Source organism: Ranitomeya imitator, chromosome 7 (assembly GCF_032444005.1).
Source record: "Ranitomeya imitator isolate aRanImi1 chromosome 7, aRanImi1.pri, whole genome shotgun sequence".
Lineage (NCBI taxonomy): Eukaryota > Metazoa > Chordata > Amphibia > Anura > Dendrobatidae > Ranitomeya > Ranitomeya imitator.
The window spans coordinates 6,909,567-6,924,302 of NC_091288.1; the positions used below are offsets into that span (position 1 = coordinate 6,909,567).

The window sequence follows — 14,736 nt, forward strand, 5'->3', positions numbered from 1 at the left end:
CAGCAAGAGCAGGCAGTGGCTGATGGAACTACTACTCCCATCAGCCTACACCTGCTGCCGCTAACAGTGAGAGCAGGCGGCAGCAGATGGGAGCATTCATAAGCTGCCTGGGCTATGATCTTTGATCTGCGGTGAACTCACTGAGCTGAACTGCAGTGAACTCAATGATGTCATCGCTGGTCAATGATGCTACACCGCCGCAGCTCATTCCTCTGGTTCTCAGCCTGGACTGTCGCATCTTGGCACCGTCCAGGTTGAAAAATATTAATCCCCCCCGACATGGATAAAGGCATGGGACAGAACAACGGACAGGTGAGGGGTATTGTTGTTTTTTTTATTTTTGTTGTATTACAGAACGAGGGCTTCGGTGAAATAGGCGTTTGGTGAGTATAACTTATTTTTAAATAAAAATAGAAAACGGTATTTTATTTTATTACAAAAGACAATATTCTGGCTGTGTGTTTACCATACAACTATAGGATTAGTAATGGATAGGCATCGTCTTATAGACATCTTTTCATTACTAATCCATGGGCTTGATGTCACCAGAAAATACAAAAGTGACACCAATCTAACAAATAATACCCCACTTGCCACTGCCACAGGGCAAGGTGGAAGAGCCAGGCAAAGTGCCTGAATAATAGATGGGCCTTTTCTGGGAGGCTGTGGGCTGCTATTTTTAGGCTGGGGGGGGGGGGTAATATCCATGGCCCCTTACCAGCCTGAAAATACCAGTCCTCAGCTATCTGCTTTAGCAAAGCTGGTTGTCAAAACTGAAGAAACCCAACCACTTTTGTTTTGGTTATTTAAAATAACAGCGTAGAGACCCCTCTATCCTTGATAACCAGTCTTGCTGAAGCAGAGGGTTGCAGCCCACAGATGAGTTTTGCCTGGTCATTATCAAAAATATAGGGGAACCCACGCCGGTTTATTTATAGCACAGGCAGCGGATGATGAATACTCCCATCAGCCGCCTGACTCACCGTTTTTAGTGGCAGCAGGAGTAGGCTGATAGGAGTTAGTAGTCCCATCAACCGCTGACTACTCTTACTGTTATCAGTTGGAGATGAGCAAATTTCATTGGGTCAGGGCTTATTCAGCAAGTTACAGTGCTTACCGAATAAGCTGCAGAGGGAACCCGGCTTCCTGGATTGGTCTGGCAGATAGGCTATTCTGCTCTGCAGCTGCATGTGTCGTGGCTGTGTGAGTCACAACACATGCATGGAGAGCCCAACAGGCTCTACATGCATGTTGTGACTGTCACACAGCCACAACACGTAGCTGCGGAGCCGAACAGCTGATCAGCCAGAGTGATCCAGGTTCGCTCTGCAGCTTATTCAGTAAGTGCTATAGCTTGCCGAGTAAGCCCTGACCTGATCAAATTCGTTCATTTCCAAATATAAATTCAACATTCTTGCATGCTTGTGCTGATTGCAGGCAGAACAGGGTAGAATGATCAGAAAAGTCTTCAGGACCTGGCGGCAGGGAACCGTGCTAACTGTACCTCTGCTTCCCAAGCGCCAGTACGTGTATAGTGATGCGGCACAAGTATTACATCCACGGATACAGATATCTCCGGTACGGTTTTTTTTTTTCTGGTACCGGAAATATCAGGACATATGAAACCAGCCTTAGTGATGCACACTGCATCACTAACACATTGGGGACAGTTTATTTGCTAAAACTGCTATGACAGGTTCCTTTTAAGTGAAATTTAATTCCATGTTTTTCATCGTTATATGCATGTACCAGGAAAATGCTTAATGAACCTGTCCCACTAAGAGACCCCAATGTTAACAGAAAATACTAATCTTCGGTAAATTTTGGAGTTGAACAAATGGTTACAACTTTCTAGTAAAGGGATTGTCCACTACTAAACAACAACAGTGTGCCTAACATAAAACAAAAATATACATACCTCCCGGCCAGCGGCGCACAAACTGCTACTCTAATGGAATACTGGAAAGCTGTAGTGGTTTATGTCACATGATCAGTGGGAATTACAGTGCGTAAAATTATGTTACTGCACCTATTCGATGGCCCCACCAATATGTGGAAATCCCTCCCAACTTACAAAAAGGGCAGAGCTTCTATAAGGCTATGTGCACACGTTGCAGATTATTTGCGGTTTTTTAGCGTTTTTGCGCTCCAAAAGCGCTATAAAACCGCAAATAATCTGCATACATTAAGCATCCTATCATTTTTAATGAAATCCGCAATTTCTGTGCACATGATGTGCGTTTTTCCGCATGAAAAACGCATTGCGGAAAAATAATGAACCTGCTCATTAATTTTGCGGTTTTTTTGCGGTTTTCCCACTGTCTAATGCATTGGGAAATGTCTGGGAAAAACCGCGCAAAAACCGCGTCAAAACCGCACAAAAAAACGCATGCAGATTTCATGTGGAAATCTGGCAGAAATTCCTGTGGAAATCCGGACATTTTCTGCATGAATTCCTGAACGTGTGCACATAGCCTAAAGATTCAATTAGAAACATTCCTACCTTTTCCACAATTCACTTTATTGGTGGAAAGAAAACATGGTGATAAAGCCCAACTTACTAGAAAAGACATCTATATTAATTTACAAAAAAAAAAACAAACAATAACCTGTTCCCCAACAATTTAATAATGGAACTTAATAGGTATGTACTTTACTACTGACCTTGCACTGTCTTCATAGACACCATAGCTCCGACAGATTCTTCTTAGTAGTTCACTGCTCCAAACTCCACCATAACACATCTCTTACTACTCTCACCTGCATGGGTGGTCCCAGTCCGCAGTCTCTGTCCCAGAGACCTTCACTATGGCAGAACTAGTTGACACAATGACAATTATTCATTCTGCAGTTTAGGTTTTCCATGTGGGTGAGACCACCCTGGTGAAAGGTAGAAAACTGGCAGAAATGTCCAGCACCATGTTGATGAAATTCATAGTTTTGTCCTCGTTAGTGTCAATAATGCAGTTTATTTTCAGACCATTTCAATTTTCCATCCAGGTGAAAAAATGGAGTTAAAACACTAATAATCAAGCAATAGAATAGATTTTTGATTTTAATGGTCTTCATTCTGGAAACCTTCTCTCTAACGCTATATAATGCTTGTTAGCACAGTGATACCTGCCCCCACCCCGAACACACAAGACCAGCGTCTGCTTCTCTGTAGGTTGAGCACTGGCCATCCAGTATCCTCTCGGTGTAATTACTCGCTGGAACAGCAGCTTGGGAAACGAAAATAATCACCAATATTCAAGCAATAACTTCACTGTGTCACTAGGTCATAGCTGTTCAACACAATGACAGCCATCCATTCTACAGTTAAGTTCGTTTTTCAAATGAGAGCAACTTGGTAAAAGGTTGGAAAACCTTGAGATATTGAACACCCAGTCCACATAATTAATGTTAGTGTGAAGTCTCAGACCATAATACGCCACTGTCTGCTTCAACACAAGGTACCATGGCAGTCACCAGTCTTGGCTTTATGACAGCAGTGGCCAGACTATGGTTATAAATATAACATCAAAAGTGATGACTAGTGTCTCTAACACCCAGTAAAGGGCTTAACGTTCTACCAAAAGCAAGGACCGAACTCCCAAGTTGTGGCATCCCACATGTGATCTTTTACAGTTTGGTAATCACTCGGTAAATAAGTCTCTGCACTTCTGATCATGTACAGTGCACCTCTCTGAAGCCAGGACACATACACCCGGCTTCAGAGGATCAATGATGAGCCTGGAAAGAACCCATGCGCTTATGACGTCACATTATCACACCCACAGGTGCGATAACATCCTTGGCCTACTAGTCTGGAGACACTAACGCCCCCTCATTTACACATCACATAAAGACTTTAGAAATAGCATGCAATACAACACAGACCGTTAGGCAGTCTCTCCATCTGCAGACCACTGCTGGTAGTTCTGGGGCTCGAGGGACCTGACAAGTTCCCTTTAAGTGGTCTGTGATCATATAGAATAGGACTCCTACTTAGGAGACAAAGGTGGTCTGTGTGACTCAAGCAATACTAGATTTTCTTTCATTCATGATCTTTAGTGGCTTCATGTTCACGGTCCCAGTAGTTTCCACTGCACAGAGACCTTCACATGACACTAGATATGTCATAGCTGATCACAACTCTCCATTCTGCATTAATAGGCCATGCTGGTTTGCTATATGAAAACAAAAACCTGGTGAATAGATAAGAAAACTGGAAGTGTCCAACACCAGGTTGTTGGAATTGTTTAATCCTCGTTAGTATAGTGGCAAGTATCCCCCTAACACACAAGACCAGCATCTGCAGCCCGCTAGGGTGCATTACATGAGTCTGGCCTCGTGCTCAGGAGACTAAAATAAAATCACTAATATTTAAGCAATACCATATTCTTATTAAACATCACTTTCTACTATATCACTAATAATGTTTAAACCTCATTAGTATGGTGGCAAGTATACCTTACTATGACCAGCGTCTGCTTCCCATGCTTTCAGGGGTCCTGTCCCTAGTAACCCTGTTTAGAAGACTAAAGATAAATCACTAGTGTCAAAGACAAGAAAATATCCAGAAAAAAAAAGTATTTAAAACTTTTATTTCACATTACAATGAAAAATCTTTATAAAAAGGCATTACCTGACCGTACTTGCAGTGAGCAGGTTAATAACTCATGACAGACATTAAACAACTTTATTCCAGGTCACATTATATACAAAGATTAGAGAACAAGATCTTTAACGCAAAATAATGGGAACCTCTTCATATTCCCAGCTTCCGGGATATTAGCAGCATGGAGTAAGGTACAAGACAAAAGTAATGCCACAAAGTCGCCGCTCCACCTAATCCTGAACAGCTGAGGCCATGGGGAAATGGCGCAGAGCAGGGAACAGTGAACCGACAAATTACTATAGAGTGCAGTTCACATCAAGCATTTCCCAGATGAGATTACCTGTAGTCATTAGTGATGAGCGAATATACTCTGTACTCGAGCACGCTCGGGGGTCCTCCGAGTATTTGTAAGTACTCGCAGATTTAGTTTTCCTCGCCGCAGCTGAATGATTTAAAGCTATTAGCCAGCTTGATTACATGTGGGGATTCTCTAGCAACCAGGCAACCCCCACATGTACTTATGCTGGCTAACAGATGTAAATCATTCAGCTGTGGCAAGGAAAACTAAATCTTTGAGAGCTAAAAAATACTTGAAGGACCCCCGAGCATGCTCGTGAAATGTCGAGTAACAAGTATATTCGCTCACTAGTGGTCATCTGTCCAACCCTTCTAGGAGCCACGGAGCGTGAAGCCTTCATGGGACGTTTTCTAGGAGATTGAAGAGTATCTCACTTGTCATATAGACGGAACCTCAGGAGTTCGGCCATGTTCACAGTTTGTATTTTTCATGGATTTTAAAGTAACATTCATATACAATAGAAGTTAAGGGGTTTCACCATTATGTGCACTAAACATTGGGCCTAGCCCATTATATTAAGTGTGCACCTGATCCGGGGTGAATTCACTGGACTGTGTGACTAAACAGGTTTCAAAACCTAAATGTGGTTTTTGCAGTGAATACAGGAATTCTGACAAACCCACTCAGACCAGTGCCAGTCCCAGGACATAAAATTACCGTATGTTAATTAGCCCATAGAGTCCACACTTTCCGGGGCCAAATTAGCCTAGATATCGGACCACATGCACCATATTGCCTTTTGCACCAGAGCGGGGATCAATGGCTCAGGGCCACATTGGGTGAAACTTCAGATGACGTATAGATGGAACATTTCCAGACACTGGTGGGCCGTGGAGTGAGACACTGGTGTACTGTGGGCCCAGGGCTATTTCACATGCTCTTGGTAGAGGTCAATGACATGACGTGGCTACACTTTGTGGAACACAATGTAAATTCCGGCACCAATTTTTGGGATTTACAAGTAAACTCCAGATGGCGACTGAGAAATATTGAAGGTTTCTGTGAACAGATCAGGTTTGAGAGTTTGCAGACGTCCTAGAATATAGAAAACTATTACAACTGCATCCAGATAAAGACTGACAAGAGCTTACGGGTATGTGCACACGTCCGGAATTTCTGGCAGAAAATCGGACATTTCTGCCAGAAATCAGCATGCGTTTTTTTTTTTTTTTTGCGTTGACGCGTTTTTTCCAAATGCATAGAATAGCGGGAAAAACGCGAAAAATCAGCAAAATTAATGAACATGTTGCTTTTTTTACCGCGATGCGTTTTGTGGGAAAAACGCATCATATGCACAAAAATTGCAGAATGCATTCTAAATGATAGGATGCATATGTCTGCGGTTTGTAATGCATTTTTATAGCAAAAAAAAAAAAAAAAAAAAAACGAAAAAACCTAAACATGTGCACATACCCTCAATGTACAATGTCCTCCTGAACTGATCCCAGCCGGTCGTCATACGGTGACCTTCCTAAATAACGATCTCGCAGAGCAATAACACAAGGTGACACCTGATGGGTAAGAAGTGAGCACTCATATCCTCCCTCTAAAGCAGAGGGCTGCAAACAGGTCACGTTTTCAGGATTTCCTTGTATTGCACAGATGATGATTTAATCACCTGCACAGAATGATTCCAGCACCTTGTGTAATGCTAAGGAAATCTTGAAAACACGCATGGTCTGAGGCCCTCGAGGAATGTAGTTTGAGACCCCTGCTGTAAAGGGACATCATGGATGGAAAAGGTGCTGCACCGACAACGCTGCTGTCATTCGAGATAAAGTGGTGAGACCTCACGGAGCGTGCTCGCCGACAGCGCTCATCTTCCCTCTCCACTACGACTATTGGACACACAATCCTGCTGATCATAGTGTTAGAAAACCATCATTATTCCCTTTCTACAGTGACTGCGACAACAGAAAAACTGATTCATGCAAAAGATAAACTAAAATTAAACTCAACAAACAGAAGCACATTCCGGTAACAAAGGACAACAGTGACATCTTATAGAGCACCGGGCGACTGCCAGAAATGTGAATTTTTCCTGGTGTAAGGGCTGCTGTCCTAATTCTGGGGTTAGTCTTGCATTTCTCCCTGCATCTCTCAATTCTTGAGATATGGCCTTCCCTTTGCTGTATGCAAATCTAGCTTGTCAGCCAGGGGGGTGTGGCCTTTACTATTTTCTGCTGGTATCTTCCCGAGGACCACGCCCTCATGTCTAAAAAGGCCAGATTTACACACAGGGAAGAAGAGAACATCTCAGCAATGGAGAAGCATAAGAGCAAAACAAAAGTGCCAGATCCAGGAGATGAGCAGCTTTTACATAGGGGGGGGAATAAAATTATATATATAGTAACATTGTAGGTGGCACATAAAGCTAAATCCTTGTAATCCTTGACATTTTCAATATCTCTGCTTGACGTAAGGAGAGAAAAACAAAGTGTAAAAACCGAGCATTTAATCTAATCTTGAGGACTGCGGCCATCACTACAATTTTCTGTTTCACAAGGCTTTAATGGTGTATTCAATATCCTGATATGTTAAGGCCACCTGATTGGAGATCTTACCGGTTTGGGGGACAAAGTTCCTCGGATATGCAGACGTGGACAAGCCCTCGGCTCCTGAGTGCTTGTAATATTCAAGATACAGTATCATTGACGTGCCCATTTGCATGAGACGCTACCCACATCTCCCCATCATGTAAGGTGTCAGCAGATTGTGAAGCTTCCATGTGACAAACTGATTAGACTCAACGTATTCATGGAGAACATTAATCCTTCACCTCCATTAATAACCCCCGAAGGCAGACGACTTCCCTGGTAATTGATGCTCCTCACTTTCCAGGATCAGGAGTAAAATACACACGCGGGACCTTTTATGGAGTTGTTAATATCAGACCGCTGGCCTCGCGCTGCTCGTCTTCCTCCAGTCTATTGTGCAATACCAGACAATTGTGCCGTGAGCGGAGTGTGCGGCCCGGTTGGGGCCATTACACGGATATAAAGACATCAAGATAGAGTCTATCATAGGATTCCCTGAAGCACACAATAAAGAGCAGGCTGAGAAAGCTGGATCCCGTCAGGCACCAGTTCAGCCACGACAACTCTGGAAATGAAAAAACAACATTGAATAATGCCGACATTCAGATGGTGTACTTCTGCTGAGACAGTTTATCACTGGACTCCCTGAAGCAGATAAACACGAGGCCAAGGAGACAAGACCCCGAGAGGCAGAAGTTCCACCAGGACAGCGCTGTGTGAATACAAAAAGCAAGAGATCATCACAGCGACCGTCACCAAAAGCAGACAGGATTAAAAAAAGTCTATAAAACATTCACTCAAATAAGCGGCGCTGGCACAGTCAGTAATGCACAAGATTCAGCACAACGGAAGGAACAACTGCAGAGCGACTCAGAAGGTAAAGCCCCTGCCACCGAGACCGCACGTGCGTACTAATCCTAGCCACATAATCCACCAGCTAGTGAAAAGCGCCCTGTATTATACTGCAGAGCGGCACTCACTGGCTACGTACATTACTTATACTGTACTGATCCGGAGTTAGGCCATGTGTTACATTCCAGAGCTGCACTCACGATTCTGCTGTTCTAATTCAAAATAATCAGCAAGCATACGGTAAAACATTTCCCTAAAACAGCTTAGACCAGGTCCTGTAAAGCCTGCAGAAGAGCGAATACAGCTCTGGAGTATAATACAGTAGGTAACTCAGGATCTGTAATGTATGTACCCAGTGACTGCACCAGCAGAATAGTGAGTGCAGCTCTGGGGTATAACACAGGATGTAACTCCGGATCAGTAATGTAATGTATGTACACAGTGACTGTACCAGCAGAATAGTGAGTGCAGCACTGGGGTATAATACAGGATGTAGCTCAGGATCAGTAATGTAATGTATGTACACAGTGACTGCACCAGCAGAATAGTGAGTGCAGCTCTGCGGTATAACACAGGATGTAACTCTGGATCAGTAATGTAATGTATGTACACAGTGACTGCACCAGCAGAATAGTGAGTGCAGCTCTGGAGTATAATACAGGATGTAACTCAGGATCAGTAATGTAATGTATGTACACAGTGACGGCACCAGCGGAATAGTGAGTGCAGCTCTGGAGTAGAATACAGGATGTAACTCAGGATCAGTAATGTATGTGTGTACACAGTGACTGCACCAGCAGAATAGTGAGTGCAGCTCTGGAGTATAATAATGTAACTTGGGATCAGTAATATAATGCATGTACACCGGAAAAAGTGATTCACTTTATATGTAAGATGTAACATGGCGGTCGGAGGACGACGTACATTCTAAGCATTCCTCAGGGGAGTGTATATTTTATTAAGAACGCGGCACAAGCTCCCACTATAAATAACGGCTTCTCCAACTGCGTGCAAGCACCAATTACCTTACAATGAATGTGCCAACTGTGAAGAAGTGGGTCTAAATGATGTTAAAATGAGAACCGATCGGCAGCAGTGAACTCATCATTGTGCCCCCCATACGGGACAATATTAATGCAGGTGCAGCGTCATGCAGAACTACCCCACGTGCCATCTATAGTGATATCCGCCTAATCTGCAGGGAGCCCTCCAATGTGGACGATGCCTCCCCGTGGCTCTGCTCTCTGTCCAGCATCCCTCTGGTGAAGATGCAATTCTTCTCGTCTCCCCGGCCTCCCTCCTTTATTATAAAAGGGCATCTGTTCTACAAGTGCAGATCTTGCAGTTACACACAGAAGGGACGAGAGAATTCAGGACGGACATCTCTGGACAACGAACGCTGGAAGCCGAGCATTATTCTGGCTGCGTTAGTTCTTTGTAAAGCAGTCATCACTTATCCTTTGGATAGGTAGTAACTTGTAGGTCTTTGGGGGTCCGAGCGCAGGGACCTGCACACATCGGCAGAACGGGCACTATACTATCCTTGGGATGGAGCGGCAGTGCACTTGTCAAATTGCTGCTTCAATCCTCTATGGGACTGCAGGAAAAAAGCAGAGCACGGAGCAAGGCAGCGCCATAGGGAGTGAACGGCGCACTGCCGCTCTAGAGGGTTAGAGTGACCTGGTCCAGTATCTCAGGAGGAAGTCACCGCTATAAAAGTAGTAAATGCAGATCTTGTGCTTCTTTATCTAATGATATTGTTATGCAAGAAATGCAAAGCGGAAAGTGTTAATTGCACCTTCAGACAAGCGGCTCTGGAGATAAATGGAGGCTAAAATGTCCAACCCACGTCTCATCTAGAGAAAAAGATTCTTCGTTCCTGCGAGAGATGGCTGTCACCGTAAGGCGTCGTGTGTAATTCCATATAATCGAGTCTCTGGATGTATTTGATGACTTGTCCTTTGTTTACAGCAAGAAAGACCATTGGACATTTCCATCCATGGTTGCCCCCTATGACATGTACTACACGGCCATATTCACCCCCCCCCCCCCGAGATACAATTTCTCGGACACAGGGACATTACTGCATATTTCAGCCGCTCTCCTTTTCCATGGATGCTGTGGCCTCTATCAATCCCTCAATGGCACAGTCTTCTCCTCCGGAGGAACGACTCCTGGAAGATGACGGATAGACCACGCAGGGGAATTGCAATGCTTGAGCTGCTCCTGATGGAGAAATTTATCAGCCTGAATGCCACACTTGGATTTATTACTGGATATTGCCCTCTTTCAGAATTAATTCCAGAAGGAGAAGGCAGAAAAGGAGAAAATGTTCTTTTTTTTCTGCTCAATTTTTAAAATGACAAACGCTGTACGCAGGACTGGAGACATCTGGGCAGCTGCACCCGAAGGAAGGCGAGATGGCAATGCAGCCAGAGCAGGCGCCGCAGCACAGAACCCGCATCCATAGAGTCAGATGAGCCTGCACAGCGGGATACAGCGCCACCTCTGCAGGCAGGACTGCAGCAGAACTGCACAGAAATATTCAACTTCAGCCATGAGCACTATAGGGGGTATAAGGTGGAACCCTTCCTGACATGCACCATAAATATACATGACGGAAAAATAAAGGTTTTGGTTCTTGAAAGAAAAAGAGGAAAAGAAGAAAGCACAATAACAAAGACTGACCATGGAAGTAAGGGGTTAATGTGGACGCTCGTAACCCATCATGCACATTTCCACAGTCGTCTGTATTTGGAAAGAAATGCTGGATTTTGCGATTTTTAGCGCAGATTGCGGTGACTGGGATGAAGGCAGTCCGACAGGGGAGGTGAAGCTCAGCCAAGCGATGGCCGGAACATTAATTGGCATTATACATATTGTCCCAACGTCCCCTCCCCGGCTGCGGATTATTCAGCGCTGCTCATTCTGTGGCCTTATATCATTTGTGGGTAATTATATATTTTATGATGACATTAAAATGAGTCATGGATGGGAGCAGATCGGTGTCCTTTCCAAATCTCCAGCACAAAAAGCAGCTGGAACATTTGTGTCTGCAGAACGTGGCGCGCGCTCGGAATGGATTTCCTGCCCTGCGAGATCAATACGTGGAGCACAACTTTTACTTGGAATTAGAGACAAAATGTCAGGCGTCCCGAAATGTCAGCACGCAATTATCCGCTGCATCCGGAGCGGCAATGTGACCTTACAACCATGGCAATCGGGGCGCCTGATTAATGGGGACCGCCGGAATAGGATGGCGTGACGCCGATTACCGGAGCAAGACCAAAGGGCTGCAGGAAAAGGTGCAGCGCGATCCATTAGTATATGTCGAGAATAGGATTGTCCTGTATGCAGACACCATGGAGGATCGCTCCAGTGACCAGAACTACAGGACCGGTAAGTACTGCATGCAGGCCACGATTCACTGAACCATCCTCACTAGGATTATCCTGTATGCAGACACCATGGAGGATCGCTCCAGTGACCAGAACTACAGGACCGGTAAGTACTGCGTACAGGCCACGATTCACTGAACCATCCTCACTAGGATTATCCTGTATGCAGACACCATGGAGGATCGCTCCAGTGACCAGAACTACAGGACAGCTAAGTACTGCATACAGGCCCCGATTCACTGAACCATTCTCACTAGGATTGTCCTGTATGCAGACACCATGGAGGATCGCTCCAGTGACCAGAACTACAGGACAGCTAAGTACTGCATACAGGCCCCGATTCACTGAACCATTCTCACTAGGATTGTCCTGTATGCAGACACCATGGAGGATCGCTCCAGTGACCAGAACTACAGGACAGCTAAGTACTGCATGCAGGCCACGATTCACTGAACCATCCTCACTAGGATTATCCTGTATGCAGACACCATGGAGGATCGCTCCAGTGACCAGAACTACAGGACCGGTAAGTACTGCGTACAGGCCACGATTCACTGAACCATCCTCACTAGGATTATCCTGTATGCAGACACCATGGAGGATCGCTCCAGTGACCAGAACTACAGGACAGCTAAGTACTGTATACAGGCCCCAATTCACTGAACCATCCTCACTAGGATTATCCTGTATGCAGACACCATGGAGGATCGCTCCAGTGACCAGAACTACAGGACAGCTAAGTACTGCATACAGGCCACGATTCACTGAACCATTCTCACTAGGATTATCCTGTATGCAGACACCATGGAGGATCGCTCCAGTGACCAGAACTACAGGACAGCTAAGTACTGTATACAGGCCCCAATTCACTGAACCATCCTCACTAGGATTATCCTGTATGCAGACACCATGGAGGATCGCTCCAGTGACCAGAACTACAGGACAGCTAAGTACTGCATACAGGCCACGATTCACTGAACCATTCTCACTAGGATTATCCTGTATGCAGACACCATGGAGGATCGCTCCAGTGACCAGAACTACAGGACCGGTAAGTACTGTATACAGGCCCCAATTCACTGAACCATTCTCACTAGGATTATCCTGTATGCAGACACCATGGAGGATCGCTCCAGTGACCAGAACTACAGGACAGCTAAGTACTGCATACAGGCCACGATTCACTGAACCATCCTCACTAGGATTGTCCTGTATGCAGACACCATGGAGGATCGCTCCAGTGACCAGAACTACAGGACCGGTAAGTACTGTATACAGGCCCCAATTCACTGAACCATTCTCACTAGGATTGTCTTGTATGCAGACACCATGGAGGATCGCTCCAGTGACCAAAACTACAGGACAGCTAAGTACTGCATACAGGCCACGATTCACTGAACCATTTTCACTAGGATTGTCCTGTATGCAGACACCATGGAGGATCGCTCCAGTAACCAGAACTACAGGACCGGTAAGTACTGCATACAGGCCCCGATTCACTGAACCATTCTCACTAGGATTGTGCGAAAAATAGCTTGAACCTTTGAGAAATTGTGAATTTACAGTTTTTATGCCAACCCCAATCAGCTTTGACAAATTTTCCTTAATAGGGCGGGGCTTAGTGCGGAGGAGGCGTGGCTGAAGGCAGCCAGAAAATTCATCAGAACTTATGCCATAAATTACAAAAGTAAATGACTACAGACACCGATCAGCCTTATCATACTATCAATGTTCCATGGTAGCTTCTTACTGGAGCGTTGGCACGGTATACTCCAACACGGTGAGTTATACACGACCCTGCGCTGCTAGAGTATAAGGCAAAGCAATATGGCGGAGGTCCGGGCACCTCATCTCAGGGGCAGGGTCTGGGCACCTCCAGATCCAAGGTCGGGTTGTGGCTTTTATGCACAGGGTAAGGGCTCCTTTCCACTTGCGAGAAACACGTCCGTGTCTCGCATGTGAAAACCAACCTCTGGCGCCGGCACTTGGGAGCGGAGCGTGCAACTCCATGTGTTGCTATGCGGCCGCACGCTCCGCTCTGTAGTGCCGGTGCCAGAGTTTAGTTTTCACATGCAAGACACGGACGTGTTTCTCGCAAATGGAAAAAAGAGCCCTAATGGCGAGATACACGTCTGACATTGAGCCACCAGTCACAGGCTGCACACAACACGCAGCTACGGCGGCCGGCCATTGGAAGAGGCCTTCTGCGAGTGCAGGAAGGGCGCTGCCAAATTCAACCGTACAAGCACTAGATGGCTGTTCAGACCCACTTAGCATCACGTCCCAGAACACCAGTCCTCAGTCACCCATGTGCAAATTTATGCCAAAATGTATTTAAAAAGGAGCAGTTTTTCCTAAAAGTCTATGCTTGGTAATTCTAGGACAAAAATTTATTATTGGATGTCAGTGCATCCATTAAAAATGACCCCATCAGCAGGATTGTGCACAGTAACTACAGAGTGACAGGTCGGCACAGTTATACTGATTACAATGATACCTGGTGATGAAATCATTCTTGTGGCTGTTGTGGAATCTGGATTTTCAGTTTTCAGTTAATGATATGCTCCAGCTCCGGGGCAGCCTGTGGGGGTCTTCATGTGGTGCTCTGATTAGGTATTCATCTGTATGGCCTCAGACTGGTCACCGATCCCTCAGTCACCTGCCCTTTATTTTACATACTGAATATAATATGTACATTGACAAAAAAAAAAAAAAAATCGCAACAGACCTTCATCAGAACCAAATGCATGAGAGGCGGAACCACGGTGCCAGCGATTGTGGAATGTGATCTGCATCTGAGCGCCTCCACAAGTGACGCAGATCGCATTCCACAAGCGCTGGCACCGTGGTTCCGCCTCTCATGCATTTGGTTCTGATGGAAGACCAAAAATCTAAAACAAAGGCTGAATGCAATAATAAAAGGAACTTTATTTCACCACATCTCCATCTGAGTGCCAAGTTCTTCAATTTGCAGGATGCTACTGCGCCATT

General features: G+C 45.2%; 1 protein-coding gene across 3 annotated transcripts in view; it reads right to left on the reverse strand.

The window, feature by feature from the left end:
- The window catches only part of SLC49A4 (solute carrier family 49 member 4), a 142,286-nt gene that overhangs the window by 89,495 nt on the left and 38,055 nt on the right, over positions 1 to 14,736 (reverse strand). The window contains exon 9 of one of the 3 annotated variants that reach the window (XM_069732618.1): positions 4,570 to 8,060. The exons of 1 other annotated variant lie outside the window; for it this stretch is intronic. In XM_069732618.1, the coding sequence (XP_069588719.1) occupies positions 7,945 to 8,060 (116 nt within the window). In that variant the 3' untranslated portion in view covers positions 4,570 to 7,944. One more of the 3 variants, XM_069732619.1, reaches the window with a different exon arrangement.